The sequence below is a fragment of the Ahaetulla prasina genome, chromosome 6 (genome assembly GCF_028640845.1).
Source record: "Ahaetulla prasina isolate Xishuangbanna chromosome 6, ASM2864084v1, whole genome shotgun sequence".
Classification (NCBI taxonomy): Eukaryota; Metazoa; Chordata; class Lepidosauria; order Squamata; family Colubridae; genus Ahaetulla; species Ahaetulla prasina.
The window spans coordinates 35175402-35191158 of record NC_080544.1 but is presented as its reverse complement, the minus strand read 5'-3'; the positions used below and the strand labels follow the sequence as shown (position 1 = coordinate 35191158).

Genomic DNA, 15757 nt, shown 5'->3' with positions numbered 1-15757 from the left:
ATTATAAAGCTTACGCTGAAAAACCTGTTATCGAGCATTTTACAGAGCCATACTGTGTTCCCAGAGCCAATATAGTATGCCTCTACACTTTAATACTTACTATTTCAATCAAATCTAAAATCACATTCCTGAAACTGGGATTTGTAAAGAAATTTTGTCATTGATTAAAAATGTTTGGCTTTCAGAAATCTAAAATTGCCATTTAGCATCCAGATGGCATGATAACATTAGTTACCACTTACCTTTGCTACTGGTTTGCCAATGGGAGCACGCGCACCATCTCTGCATGTGCAGAGCCTTCTGCGCACGCACAGAGCGTCCGTGGTGATGTCCGGGTGGGCGGAGCCTCCGGCCACCACCACTACCAGTTTGCCCAAATCGGAGAGAACCAGTAGAATTCCACCACTGCATGGTAAGCCTCAAATGGTGATGAAAGAGCCACAAACAAAAGAGAATATCAAATGTTGGGACATTCCTGAAGCATCCTTTAACCATTTTTTGGTACAGCCTTTTATAAGAAGGCAATATGTATATGAATGTTTACCTTACAAAATTAAATATGAAGGTACAACAGATTTCATTTTATTCTTACAAAGATAAACCTTAGGTTACATCATATTTCCATAGCCAAGGTCCTGATGATCCCCACCCTGGTGACCTTTCATAAGGCATTTTAAAAAAATGTTTTTATTCCAAGCAATGGCCCTTATGGCTGACTGAGCCCATATATAGAAGATTATTTATGTGGATATGTGTGATGCCACAGATGTAGTGTTTTTCAGTTTTTATAGTTTTATAGTTTGTGTGTTACTGTTTTTGATTTGTTCTTTGCTGCCCAGAATTGTATAACAAGTGAGCAGCCAGTTTAAATCAATGAATGAAAGTTTGTGAAGGCATTTGTACTCTCCTATAATGAAAAAGTCCTGAGTTTGTTTGGATCCAGAAGTTAAGCATAGTTGGGCCCAGTCAATAGTTGGGTGACAGGCCAGGAGGAAATTCAAGGCTATTGAATGGGAATTAAAGAATTATCCTAGAATACAGTAACTGCAATTTTTATAGACTGATGCCCAAATCACTGCATGGATATTTTACAAAAAGAATTTACAAAAAGATACAAAACCTTTAGATGTTTAAACTCCAAATAAATTTTGTAAATTTTTTTTATTCACAGAAGCAAAAATAAAACAAAATCTATTACTTTAGAAGAATGAAAGAATCAAACAGCAGATAGGGTTTTTTAAAAAACAATATTTTTGACTAGTTTCTTGTCTACAACAACAATTCAGAAATCACAAATACCAATTTCACAGATGCACTGTAATTCCTGAAGAGGTTTGTCAGTTACTGCTACTTACTGATGACAAACCAAAGATACTAAGTAGATCCAAACAGATAAAATCTTATTTGGATAAGGATGGATATACACAGCAAGAGCAAATTCTGTATAGGGAATTTCTGAAGAATGAATTCCTGTCTGATAAACTGCCTCAGTTATTGATGGGATATCTAGGTATGGCATCTGTAAAGGAAATCCTGTAACCTACCAAAAAAGAAGAATTTTAAATACATGATTAAAATAAACATAGCATCAAATCTAAATATTACACATCTGCATAAAATAGTATTTTAAATCCAAATAGTACAAACCAAGATGACATAAAACAATTTTTCTAGATACAACTTTTAAATTACAGATTACCATTTTAAATATACTAATTGAGTTTAAAAATAACCTTGTTGCAATAAAGTATAATTTGAAACACAGTCAAGTAAGTATTCTAATACAGCTTTTGCAGTATTTTGCAAATTTTTCTTTTCAAGCCCCTTTCACTTTCTACTGCTTCCAGGCTGTAGATCAATCACATGGGCTGTGTGAAGGATCAGGTGAAGGGAGGGAGGAAGGAACCTCTAATCTTAGAGAGCAGTTACTTGTAGGATCAGAGACCTGGAGTTTTTGAGAGAGTCGTCTTTCCCACTGCTTGAAATGCCAGCTGTTAAAAAGCTCAGACAACACTAATGAATGCAGGGTGAAGAGCAAAAAAGAGGGCTTACAGAACCCTCTACCACAGGGGTCTCCAACCTTGGCCACTTTAAGACTTGTGGACTTCAACTCCCAGAACTCCTCAGCCAGCTGCTAAGGTATTCTGGGAGTTGAAGTCCACAAGTCTTAAAGTGGCCAAGGTTGGAGACCCCTGCTCTACCACACCTGTCACCAGCTGTTTGGGATCCTTTTTAACTCCATATTTGAAAGAAATCAAAGAACTGGTGAAAGCATCTTATCTCTTTGTGATGAGGCCTAGTAAAGTCAGAACCCTCTAATAATGCTTGAAAGTAAGCTATAAAAGCTGGGAATCATATTTATCCTGGATAGCAGAGGGTTATAAGAACGAGATCTGACAGGTCTTAATGAACTTTGGTTATAAATCATATAAGAATTAGAAAGGGATGAAAGATATAGCAGACTGGTCCAAAAATTACAGGAAGGTGTAAAGGTGTAGAGACTGAGGACAAGACATTATTCACTGTCTTTCTTAGGTACCATGAAATAACATGAGTGTTTAACTTGTATATCTTGCTTAAAATCTGTTAATTTGTCTGTCTTGTTCAAAAGTTGTAAAAGAACAGTATATTTTTTTAAAAAAGAATATTACCACAAAAGATTGAAGGGTTCAAATAACCTAGTGCAACCCCAACTGGAAATACATCTGGAGTAAGTAGACTTTTTGGCTTTGCAGGAGTTGCCAAGTCAATTGTTTTTCTGCTGGTTTCAGGATATCTCTTTAACATTGAAAATGGTTCTAGACAGCTGGTATGATGGATAGGCATAGGTAAAGACAAAATGCATCCATGCTGAAATGACTGGACGAAATAGCTCTCAACTATAGTCAAAGAAGTATTGACAGTGAGTAACACATAAGGAAAATCCTTTCATTAAAATCCCTAACATTAATGCCTTAAAATGCAGTATTGATCTTAGCCCTCTGTTTTCTCACAAGGAAGTACTCAGAATAGAATTTATGTAGAACAGACTTGGTTTGATTACATGCTTCTTCAGAAGTTTGGAGACTTCAGAATCCAGGGTAGATAAGGCTAGAGAGTGGCAAAGAAGATACAGTGAAGAACATTGAACTCTTTATTGCATGACCAATCTGACATTAGTGGTGTTGGAATCGACATGAATGAAACAAACAGACACTTTGCTACTATAACTAAATAATAGCATTCAGTGTACCAGCTCACACTCTGAAACTGCAGATGAATCTGAAATTCTTGGTATCATGGTAGAGACTGCTTATTATCACAGCAGGTATGTGAAAGTAGAATGTTTAATGTAGTTGAGCCTCATTGAAAAAATGTTATAAGCTATGATACTGATCATATATTTAATGTTATTTCACAGTGTAATACTTTTTTGCAAGGAGTAATAAAATTTTATATCCATGGAGCAAGAAGGCCTCTGAGATTAATCATCATAGCACCTGTTTCCCCCAATAGGGTAGTTGGATGCAATAGGAGGCTGGCTATGATATCAATCTCCTAACAAGGCAGTGGGATGACTCTAAAGAGACCAGGGCTGAGAAAAGATTGGAGAAATTACTGGATAATCGTTTGATAACCTCACCATCTCAGAAACATAATTGTGTTAACTTTTGTTTGTATAGTATAACTAGTTGGGTGAAGGAGATATCAGTTCATTAGACTCAAGAACTGATTATGATGTCAATAAAATGAAAAGGGATCCTACTTCCTATGGAGTAAGATGAATCTAGTTATTAATGCAAAATGATATTATTCTCTCTTTTGGGGAAACTCATTGAGTGTTTCAAGGAAATGATAATTGATTTCCTTTATTTTACTGGGAGTATCTGGAAGATAGTGGGATGGCTTAATAAGGATGCTGCCGTACCAATCTCTTATGATTTAGAGACTATGGAAAGTTGTTTTCAAGAAGCTGAACTTGAGACAACTGGCATCACCTGAAATAATATTAAATAACTAAGACATAGTTGAAAAGGAAGTAGCTTCTTACATAACTAGAGTGGAATGAATTATTTTTTCATGACTTTTTTATCAAACACTAGCAGCATAGGCAAATTTCCACCTAAGTGTTCCTTTTTCATATAAATGAAACCATTAGATAAGAGTAATTTTATGCCACATTTTTTCTAAAATGGCTGATATCATACCCAGGGCAAATTCTCCAGGGTCAAAGAAAATAGTGAGAGGAGATAGAAGAAAAGAACAGAACAGATAGTGACAATCATCTACATTAAGTTATTCCGTCTAATGGCTTGGAAGGGGGTGGATTCAAAAATTGCTTAGAATTAAACCAGCATATCTATTTTAAGTCTGTAAGTCCATGCTTTCTACCACTACCATTTATACAAGGATAGATAGAGAATAGTGTCAAACACAGGAACCAAACTTTTATGTTAGGTTGTGCCATGCCTTGAAGTGATTAACCAGTGTTCATATTGCTACTCTTTGGGTAATGCTCTAAGGGATAGCTGAAGCATATCCTTAGCTTTCTCAATAAAAAAAAAGTTATGAAGGCACCTACCCAAGGACTTTATATGGATAATTATATTTTTTATGGCTCTGTCTTATCCTTGTCTTATTATTCTGGTTTATCTTATGCAGTAATTTGGTATCTGGCTTTACCTCTTACATCTTCTGTTTCTTCGGCCTCATTCTCCCAACTTAGAATCTCTGAGCTCAGTTAATAATCAATTTTTGTTAATGACTGACCACTTAACAACCAGGATCCAAATTCTACTTGTATTGTGCAGGCAAAATATGCTTCCATGTGTATAAAGCAAATAATATTTTTTCCCAAGGGAAGCCCTTCATATTTTGTGAAAGGTTGTTTGGCAGATGCCCTCTCCCAAAATGAGTAGTTCAGTAACAGTAACAAAACACTAACCCAGTAATGCTCTTGAAAAGCCTCCAAATAACTTTCTTCTTTTTCTTTGGTTATGTGTCCATTTCTAAGCTCAAGCTTAGGAAGAATTTGTCTTAAAACACTAGTACACTCTCGATGCCATCGAGTTGGAAGATGAGATCGCCACTCCATTATTTTATTTTTTAATGTTCTTTCAATTCTGTTTTTTAAAAAAAAAACCAAGAGGATGTTTATTATCATTATAGTTACAATACTGTTAATTTATCCACTAGTTAAAAAACCTCAAATACTGTTTTGTGTGAAGAGTCTTTATGAGCATGAAATTTTTAAACTATTCTGTGTCCATTTCCTGATGTAATCATGTTTTGAACACAGTATACAACTTGGGAAGGATGTTAATTTTGTTAAGTAAAAATACAGAGCTAAAATAGCTACAGAACAAACTGGGATAGTGAAATACACTGAATGGGAAAAAATACTGAAAAGGAAATGTTGTTAATGCTGTATGCTTTGTTTCTAAAATATCACTGTTGTTGCTGCAATGAATAAAGACAAAAGGATGAAAATTAAACTTATTCTAAGTTTTTTATGACCAGCAGATAGAAAGCAGAAAGAAATCACTATTGGAAGATGGTAAGCAACTGTAATGCAATAAAATGTGCATGTAGAATAGTTTTGCTTGATGAGTCTTCTTTCATTTAACGATTTCAGAGTAGATTTAATGCTATGGGAAGTGCCTTTAAAGACTGATTATTATTTTTAAGTGCCTTCACTTTTTTGTTAACCATCTTGTTCATGAAGCTTCAGGAATGTTGGGGATGGAAAGTACAATCTAAGAAAGAGTATGGATTCCTTTTGGAATTTGCAATGGAAGATCACCTAACTTTTTTAAAAAAACTTTTGTAGCAGCATGATGGCTGTCCATCTTCCTCTAATTCTGTGGCAAGCATAAATGTTCCCACATGATAAACAGATCCAGAAAACCCTGCAAGAATGTCCAACCTTGGCAACTTTAAGACTTGTGAACTTCAATTCCCAGAATTCTTTAGCCAGATATGCTGGCTAGAGAATCCTGGGAGTTGAAGTCCTCAGGTTTTAAAATTGCCAGGGTTAGACACACCTGAGCAGAATTGGCAAATAAATTGAAAACGTGACAGTCAGAGTATAATGGATTTTAAAATATCTATCATCTATTTATCTATAAACTTATTGGCTGCCCAACTCTAGTGGACTGAAACATGCAAAGTCGCAAAAGGATTCTCCACTTTATCAACAGGAAAGACATTTGCAAAAAAAGTCCATTGATAGATTTGATGTTAGAGCCGATGAGAAATGAACAGGTGCAAGTATTTCTTATGTAACTGTGGAGAAGGTCTGAGTTAAAATAAAGAAATTATTAGATGAAAGATATTTAAACAAAATAGGGTGAAAGTAATTACAAATGATTTTTATATTTTTGTATTACATCTTAATGATTATATATTTTTATATAAAATATATCGATTTTACACAGTTTGATAATTTATGAGGTTATTCAATTAATTGAAGTATATAAATATTTTACCTCAGCTGAAAATGGCACAATTATTTTAAAAACACCATTGGGATAATGTCAGCTTTAAAATTTCAGGTAAACTTTTAGAGAGGAAATCAAGGAGATTATTAAAGTATTAAATCAACTTATTGCCAACCAAGTTTTTACATTTTTAAATTTGATTATTTTTAACATTCGATTAAAACATCTATCATATAATTTTGTGCATTAGCAGCATAAAAAACTCATTATTATATTAGAGGCTGTTTTGGATGATTCTAAGATTAATTTTTTATGTAAATAATGAAAGAGTGTCACGTTTGACATTATTTGCAAGAAGAAATACATAATTTGACACTTTTCCTAAAGTATAATAACAGATGTCCAACCCCAGTAGCAATTGGTTCCAAAACATTTTTTTAAATGATCAAAATAATATGTAGTTTGGCAGAGTCCCTCAACTTTTAAAATGTTATTAATTAAAGTAATTACCTATTTTGTAATTCATCTACCAAACTTCCATCCGTTGCAACGTAAAATATTTTTTCTGGCTGAAACAGAACAAAAAAGCAATTGCACAACCAGGGAATATTCAAATGCAAGATAACCAGGATTTTGACCGATATTCTAAAGACATGATTTCTCAGTTCTAAAAAATGTATGTTTCGAAGATGCTATTCTTACTTAGTATTTGGTAACGTCACAGTTACACACTTATCCCATAAAACTCTCACAAGTACTGCTTTACTCTTATTCATACCTTAATATTTCTTCCCTCACATATAGAAAGGAAATTCGAATTTAATTCAGTTCTTCACTGCCAAGGTTTAGGTTCCCGACAGGCTGATTTATTTATTATTTAGAATAGAATAGAATAGAATAGAATAGAATAGAATAGAATAGAATAGAATAGAATAGAATAGAATAGAATAGAATAGAATTCTTTATTGTGCAGGTATGATTGGACACACAAGGGATTTGTCTTTGGTGCATATGCTCTCAGTGTACATAAAAAGAAAAGATACATTTGTCAAGAATCATAAGGTACAACACTTAATGATAGCCATCGGGTACAACTAAGCAATCAGGAAACAATCAATATAAATCATAAGGATAGAAGCAACAAAGTTGCAGTTATGCAGTCATAAGTGGGAGGAGATGGGTGATGGGAGTGATGAGAAGACTAATACTACTAGTAATGCAACCTTAATGAATAGTTTGATAGTGTTGAGGGAATTATTTGTTTAGCAGAGTGATGGCCTTTGGGGAAAAAACTGTTATGTCTAGTTGTCTTGGTGTGCAGTGCTCTATAGCATCGTTTTGAGGGTAGGAGTTGAAACAATTTATGTCCAGAATTTAGTCATTAAATTTAAATGTTGCCCATCTCACAGTCAAGTGACTCTGGGCTGCTTACAATGTCAAAATAATATAAAGTATTTAAACATTAAAATATTAAAAATATGACTATTAAAATGTTCTGATGCTCTGATTTAGACACAAACATGCTAAATCCTAACATTCTATTCATTTCATTCCAGTCTCTCTCTCAGAAGTGATAATCAGTTGTATCTTCTCCACTGATCAGACAGCATTTGAGGGATATGGAAAATAGATTTTCTAGGCTACTGCTATTAAACCCTGTCAGCCTGAGGTTATTTGAGTCAATAATGTAACATAATACTCTTGCAGTTGCAGTTGCAGTTTGAGGAGGAGTTGCTGCTAGGAGCAAGGCCTCTCCTCAAACATAATGAAAGAAGGAGGGTAGAAACAGCTCTCCCGTTGCAGCTGAGAATTAGCATAAGTTGGAGAGCAAGATGGTTTCCCATGCCTGTTTGCAGCTCACATAAATAGCATTTGATGGACATGTCCCTTAACTCATCTCACAGTTGTATACGTTGTCTCCAATGGAACTGGTAAGAAATAATAAGAGTTCACACTGTATTGATTTTGCATTTTGTTCCTAGGTTTCTTGACATTTTCCCGTTTTCAGCCTGTAACCTTACACCTTTCACTAACAAATAAATAAACCCTATTTTAATATTAGAGCACTTTATAGGTAAAGGTATTTCACAGGCTTTCACCATGACTTCCTACTCTTGACCTTGTTTTACTGTATTCCTGTTTTACTGTATTCAAGAAGATAAGCAGCAGAACTATTCCACATCTAGCTAAGAGTATAGGTAAATAAGCAATGGAGAAAGTAAAACTGATAAGAAAACCTTGAATGTGATTTGATATACTATGTGCTTTCCCAAATCAGAAAATCTGTTCTGGTCCCAGACTTCAGGTGGCCAGCACTTGTTTTATTTACTATAGCCAAGTTCTTCTTGTCAAGAATGCATATTGTCCAAAATCTGTGCTAAATGTATTTCTAAAAGTGCTAAAAAATGACATATTGCAGCTGGTCATTTGCATTTCTAGAAGCAGCAGTATGATGCACAAAGTTACAGAGATAACATTACTGTTAGGATAGATAAAGATGGAATATTTCATTAAATGGTAAACAAATTTATCTGATCTTACTCTGAATTGGAGTGGCTAGCAATATTATAATACTAATTTCTTAGTCTACATTCCTTATATCTATCTCTTCCTACAGACATCCCTTTTTTTAAGGAAAGTATTCCCCCACACATACCTCAAATGTAAAAATTCAATTGTGAATTATAATTTGTAGATACTGAAATACTTCTTACTTGCACTGTTTGTGTTTTTGAATTCTGGAAATTGTATGGAAGTAATTGTTTCCAAAAGCTTTCCTTTGAAATGTCAAAACTGGTACACATTGGTGAATTGTTTTGTTGAATGTTAAACCAGACCTATAAAATGTTATTTTAAAAATGATTTACAAAATATATTTATATTTATATATTTTATATTTTTATAAAACTAATTCTATCTAAAAACTTAAGTTTAATATGTTAAATCATGATTTTAAAATAATAGAACTTTTTTGATTTGCCATATTTTTAATTTGTAAGAAATTATCAAGAAAGTTGTAATTTGAGTTCATATCTTTATCAGAGGTATAAAAACACAGATTTCTTATTCCTCCTATATTAATTTATATTCATTATACTGTGTTTCACTTATAGTTTTATTCCTTCACAAGGTACAAACCTCTTGGTGTTATCTCATTCAATAGTTTTCCTTGCACATAAATGCAGTTGTAATTTATAATTTAAATATATACATTTTACTAATATCAGCAAAATATATAGAAATAAAGTAGGAAAAAAATATTTCAGTTTAACGGCATCATATTCAGAAAGAGTAACTTATAATATTTTTTAAAAGAATAGTAACTTTTAAATTTTAGCTATATTAGAAAATAGTTTTTATTTGCTCAGGAATATTGCTAATTCTTCCCATGTACACAAGTATTGTTTATTTTTGAGTCCTCTGTGGGTTTCTTATGCTGAGACATTAAAACAAATGTCATATAAAATAGATAATTAAAATCTATGCTTCTTGTTCAATCTCTTTCTTCTGAATAAAAGTAACTATAGAACCCTAATTTTATATGACATACAAGAAAGTGATTAATCCTTTCCTCCCTATTTTCTCATTTAAAATTTGCTTCAGAAATTTTTGTTTGTAGTAATATCAATTCAGGAAATTTGGCATTAGAGAATAGTGCTGGGGAAAAATTCTTAATTCACTTCCAATTGGGACCTTCTAAAAGAAAATGTACAAGTTTTGGAAGAATTTACTTTATAATATTTGTTCAATGTAACCAAGACTGACTTCTAACAATAGAAGGCTGGATCTCCTTAGCCAGTGGTGTGATGCAAAAATGGTTTTCTGATTCTCAGATTTTCATTATGTACTGTACATTCCATCATAGAGCAATAACAAAGCTTTTAAGATTGCAAAATACAGAAAGCTTTTATCTTATTTATTTATTTTTATTTATTTTTCAAATTTTTATACCGCCCTTCTCCAAGGACTCAGGGTGGTGTACAGCATAAATAAAATACAAATACCCAAAAAATTTTAAAATACAATATTCAATTAAAAATCTAATTCAACAGTTGTATATTTAAAATTACTAAGTAAAAAATTACAAAAATTAAAATCCCTTAAAAACCCACTAAAAACCCTCAGTATTAAAATTTGTCAATTTAAGCCAGCCCCGCTTGGTGAAAAAATAAAGTTTTGAGCTCACACTTAAAGGTCCGAAGATCAGGGAGAAGATGTAGTCCCACAGGTAAATCGTTCCACAGGGCCAGAGCCCCACAGAGAACGCTCTTCCCCTGGGGGCCGCCAGTCAACATTGATTGGCTGACGGCACACTAAGGAGGCCCTCCCTGTGAGAGCGCACTGGTTGGTGGGAGGTAACTGGTGGCAGCAGGTGGTCCTGTAAGTATCCTGGTCCCATGCCATGAAGCGCTTTAAAGGTGATGACCAACACCTTGAATCACACCCGGAAGACCACTGGTAACCAGTGCAGCCTGCGCAAGAGAGGTGTTACATGGGAGCTACGAGGTGCTCCCTCAATCCCCCGCACGGCCACATTCTGTACCAGCTGGAGCCTCCTGGTGCTCTTCTTTATATCTGCAATTTTCTAAATTTAATTTTTTTGGTGACAACCAAAAAAAACAACAACCAATTCCTTGAGCTACAAATCTTCACACTTGCTAAAAGCTTAGAGAAATGAAACTCTTCCAGCTAAAGCAAGAGAGCATAGAAACAACTGAACGTGTTTGGAGGCTGAATGGAGAGAGCTATCCAAGAAATTTTTAATTAGAAATGATGGGATAGCAGTCTGTTTGCTTACATTAGATTTTTTAAAATTACAGAGGTATCAGAAATGTTCAATATAACTCATCTCTCCCCCCATCACATTAATTATAATATTATAATTATGGAATGTCCAACTACTTGGATACATTAGGATTATATATACATTATCCAATGGTGGGATTCAAATAATTTAACAACCGGTTCTCTGCCCTAATGATTTCTTCCAACAACTAGTTCACCAAACTGCTCAGAAAGTTAACAACCGGTTCTCCCGAAGTGGTGCGAACTGGCTGAATCCCACCACTGACATTATCAACCCATTTTATTATAAATACTTACATTTTCCCAACTGATTAAGCAATCAACACCCTGTAGGGGGCAAAATGCGTTGAACTGCTTATAGCAGTGACCGCTCAGGGGATTCCACAGAAAATATTCTCCATTTTCTTGTGTCGCAACATAAGCTACTTTCCCCTATTAGCAAAATGTTTATTCATTCCAAATACAAAATAAATAATTTTATACTTAATTACATTTTCTAATTAATTATTCATGTAGCATTCTTCTGGAAAAAAAACATCCTTACATACATTAATATAAATATCTGATTTAAGTTTTAGAATGAGAACTTTGACATATATAAGGTAGAAATAGGAACACCTATAGCTCTCCAAATATTAATTCCAACACACAACAAACTATCATGGTGCAGTTTCATTTCCGGTTTCCCATCTTTGGCCATTCTAGTTCAAGATTATTGTATATAATTATTTCTCTTAGCTATTAAAATAGGAGGCATATGAAATAACGTGATCTGAAATAAATCCTTAATATCTATGATGGCGTTTTCTTAAATCTGAAATTAAATACAAAGAATCAACTGAATGTGCAAATCAGTGTAAATTGAAATCGTGTTGGTACAATATGCATGCAAGTAATTTTTCCATCAACTGTTTTGGGCAAATTATTTTTTAAAACTGCAGCAAATATATAATAGTTATTCAACTTCCCAAATGTATTCTTTTTTTCTATGCAACTGTTTCCAGTACATTTCTGTGCACTATTTCTTATTATAGTGTAATATTATTAAACATTAGAATATAAAATACAAATGAAAATAATGGGAAAATGGGAAGGGCAAAAAGGGGAAATAAAGAGGTGTAGGATAAATAGGGAAAAAGAAAAAAAGCATTAACTTTTTAACACAGTAGAATGAACATAGTAACATAGTCTCAACTTTTTTACTTTACATACTCAGTATATACTACTAGCCATTTCTATAATGAAGAAAATTTGTCTAATCAATAAATCCCAATCATGCTAGTGACAGAAAATGATGTTGACATGCCCCAATGCTGGATGAATGTCATTTAGTTTTAATTCTATTCATTGTACATACTTTTTACAGGTGCTACATTTCTTTGAGTTATTTTATACCCATTTTACTCGCTCAGTGTTGAATGTTAAAGAAAGGTAGAGGTTTCCCCTGTCCAGCCATGTCCGACTCTAGGAAGCGATGCTCATCTCCATTTCTTAGCCAAGGGAGACAGCATTGTCCGATGACATTTCCGTGGATATATGGCCAACTTGACTATATGCCAAGGCATACAGAACGCTGTTACCTTCCCACCAAAGTGTTACTTATTAATCTACTTGCATTTGCCTTCTTTTGAACTGCTAGGTGGGCAGGAGCTAGGGCAAGTCACGGAGGCTCACCCCATCGTGCAGCACTATAGCTATAATTTGAAGATACTTCTGACACGAATAAAGCAGGGGTGAAATGTATAATTTGTTACTACCGGTTCTGTGGGTATGGCTTGGGGGAGGGGGGGTAATGTCACTGGGTGGGTGTGGGGAATTTTTTTTTATTTTTAAAAGCATTTTTTCTACAAAAAATTTTTTTACAACCTCTTCAGCCGAAGAGGTTGTAAAAAAATGCTTTTAAAAGCCTATGATGATTTTCAGAGGAAAAAAAGCTTTTAAAAGGCTCCTCTGGCGATCCCAGCTGAGTTGCCTGATTGTCAGAACCTTTTAAAAGCATTTTTTCTACAACCTCTTCGGCCGAAGAGGTTGTAGAAAAAGTGCTTCTAGAGGGTTCTGATGATCCCAGCTGAGCTGCACAATCATCAGAGCCTTTTTTTTTTACTTTTAAAAGCATTTAAACGCTTTTAAGAAAGAAACAAATTTGGATGTATTCTTCTCTTTGATTAAAGCGGTTAATTTGGCGACTTCCACTAGTTTCATCAATTTCTCTAATCATTCTTCCATTGTGGAAGTTAATTAATTAATTAATTTACATTTTGGCTTTGTGCACTATCCCTAAGCAAAAGAAGCACTGCATATTCACATACACTAGTGAATACTAATGAATACTGTGACATCAAGACCAATTCAGTTTTCAGATCGGATCGTTTTGTTTGAAAATAAACTCATGAAAGCATCTTTAAAAGCATCCATGGCTTAAGCTGCTTGATTTAACATATGTGCTAATGCTTTTCTTCATATAAGAATCTCAATCTGCTTAACAATTTCACTCATTGTGTAGTTTCGAATATCCAGGAAGCATAGTTTTAATTATTTTACTAATTCAAAAATTATTTTGCTCTTACTTCTAACACAGATGTTCCCAACAATACCCAGGCTTTTTTCCCAAGGTACAGAAGATAATTACACAGAAGCACTGCATGTTCTTCTTTATTGCCAACACCCAATTCGATGCAGTGCTAGAAAAAAAAAGATAGTTACTTTTTTAAAAAATGTAAGTTCATCTTCATACTTAATAATAGTAAAATGTCACTATGAATAGCAGAGTGTTATTATCATGAAGTTTAGAAGCAGCAAGATATTTCAGGTAACCAAACATTCTTCAAAAAGTTAAGAAAAAAATTATACCCCTACCGCCCCAGTTCCAAAAGTTCATTGTTTCTTTTATATTTTGAGATTCAGAAGCTGAAAGGAGTTTAAAATAGCTATATAATAAGCATTTGTTGATATCATATCAGGAGGAGCTGAAGTTGTTTAATCAAGTAACAAATGAATCTCCCTCCATTAATTATTCTAGCACCTTCTTAGCAACTTGGTAAAGAAAATGCTATAAAATATGGTCAGGCAATGATATCACAGAGGTATCGACCATGGTGTTAAAGTGTGAAAATAATTATTTACAACTGGTCTTCACACTTATGCCATGACTATAAAAAACAATGTTCTTATGATCCTGTGATCAAAATTCAGGCATTTAGCAACTGACAGGAATTTACAATTGTTACAGCATCCCAGGGTAACATGGGCTCCATTTGCAGCCTTGCCAGGAGGCTTCCAAAACACAAAGATGGAGGATGCCATTTAACAACCACATGATTAATTTAGCAACTGTGGCAAAAAGGTCATAAAACTGGATGTGACTTACTTAATGACCACATAATTTACCAATGAAAGTTTCAGAAGTTACTAAAACAGAACGTACAAAATCAGTAAATTATTATTATTATTATTTGTTAAATTTAAGCTGGTTATGCAGTTAAATTCATGAGAAGTGAGTGACTCTGAGCAGCTTGCCTCTGTTGCTTGCTTGCAGACAAACAATAAATAATATATGCACAGAAGACAGGACTACTGTAAAATACTGATATAAAATATCAATATATGTAAATACTTCATGTTTAAATTCTAGGCTTTTTCTAGAATTGGCTCTGGTTTCATCTTGTTGTTCAACATATTGCATATTGAGTACTTCCCCCAATCTGGTATTAGATGGAGATTACTCTTTCCAATATTTACTCAAATTCATTATTTATGAACATTACACTGGTGAATAATTTAAGCATGGAGGAAAGAACTCAAGGGAGAAGGCTTTGAATTGCATCTGATATGCAAAAAAAAATGATAATGAAGAAGTTAGATTGGCGTGTGTGAATTCATCTGGAGGACTATCAAAAGTAAGGAAATCTTTGGTCTGTAGGCTGCCAGGAAGATATGGAGTCCTTAATCCTAAAATATCTTTATCTGATAAATTGATTCCATTTTTTCCCCCAAATACAGTACTGATCTCCAATCTCTATTCTTAGGAATAATGAAGAATATTGAACAGGATCCTACATATACATGATACAAAAAAACTCCTTGGTGGCCTGCAACAAATATACCATGTCTGTGCGATTTAAAGACAACATTCTTTCCAGAAATACCTTGAAGAAAAGTTGGAAACACTTTGGAGAGACCAAATTTAGAGTATAACTATCCTCTTGGTTGCAAAGCATTCCCTGATCTATTACTGAGCACCCTCACTGATGCATTAATTATTTATAAATCTATATTGGTAGGTGGCTGGCATTATGCCTATTGTTTTTCATATTACACACTATTTTTAGTGAGGAAGACACTGTGTCTTTATTGAAAACTTCCATTTTACTGCTGTTTAAATTGTCTCCTTTGTAAGACTGTAAATGCTTTATTTTTGAAAGATCTATATTTTGGCCATTTACAAAGGATGTCTTTAAAAAATCTAACAAAGAAATGAAGATTTTGAACTAAAAGCCATATTCAGAACAAACTGGATATATTTGAACTAGCAT

The 15757-nt window shown here is 33.8% G+C and overlaps 1 protein-coding gene across 1 annotated transcript in view; it reads right to left on the bottom strand.

The window, feature by feature from the left end:
* Window positions 1-344: 344 nt before the first annotated feature.
* The window catches only part of CC2D2B (coiled-coil and C2 domain containing 2B), an 89412-nt gene continuing 73999 nt past the window's right edge, over window positions 345-15757 (bottom strand). Inside the window, exons 29-34 of the mRNA XM_058188080.1 lie at window positions 13793-13906; window positions 11523-11657; window positions 9134-9256; window positions 6930-6988; window positions 4925-5156; window positions 345-1540 (exon numbers count right to left, since the gene is read on the bottom strand). Of these exons, the coding sequence (XP_058044063.1) occupies window positions 1352-1540; window positions 4925-5156; window positions 6930-6988; window positions 9134-9256; window positions 11523-11657; window positions 13793-13906 (852 nt within the window). The 3' untranslated portion in view covers window positions 345-1351. The remainder of the gene's footprint in view (window positions 1541-4924; window positions 5157-6929; window positions 6989-9133; window positions 9257-11522; window positions 11658-13792; window positions 13907-15757) is intronic.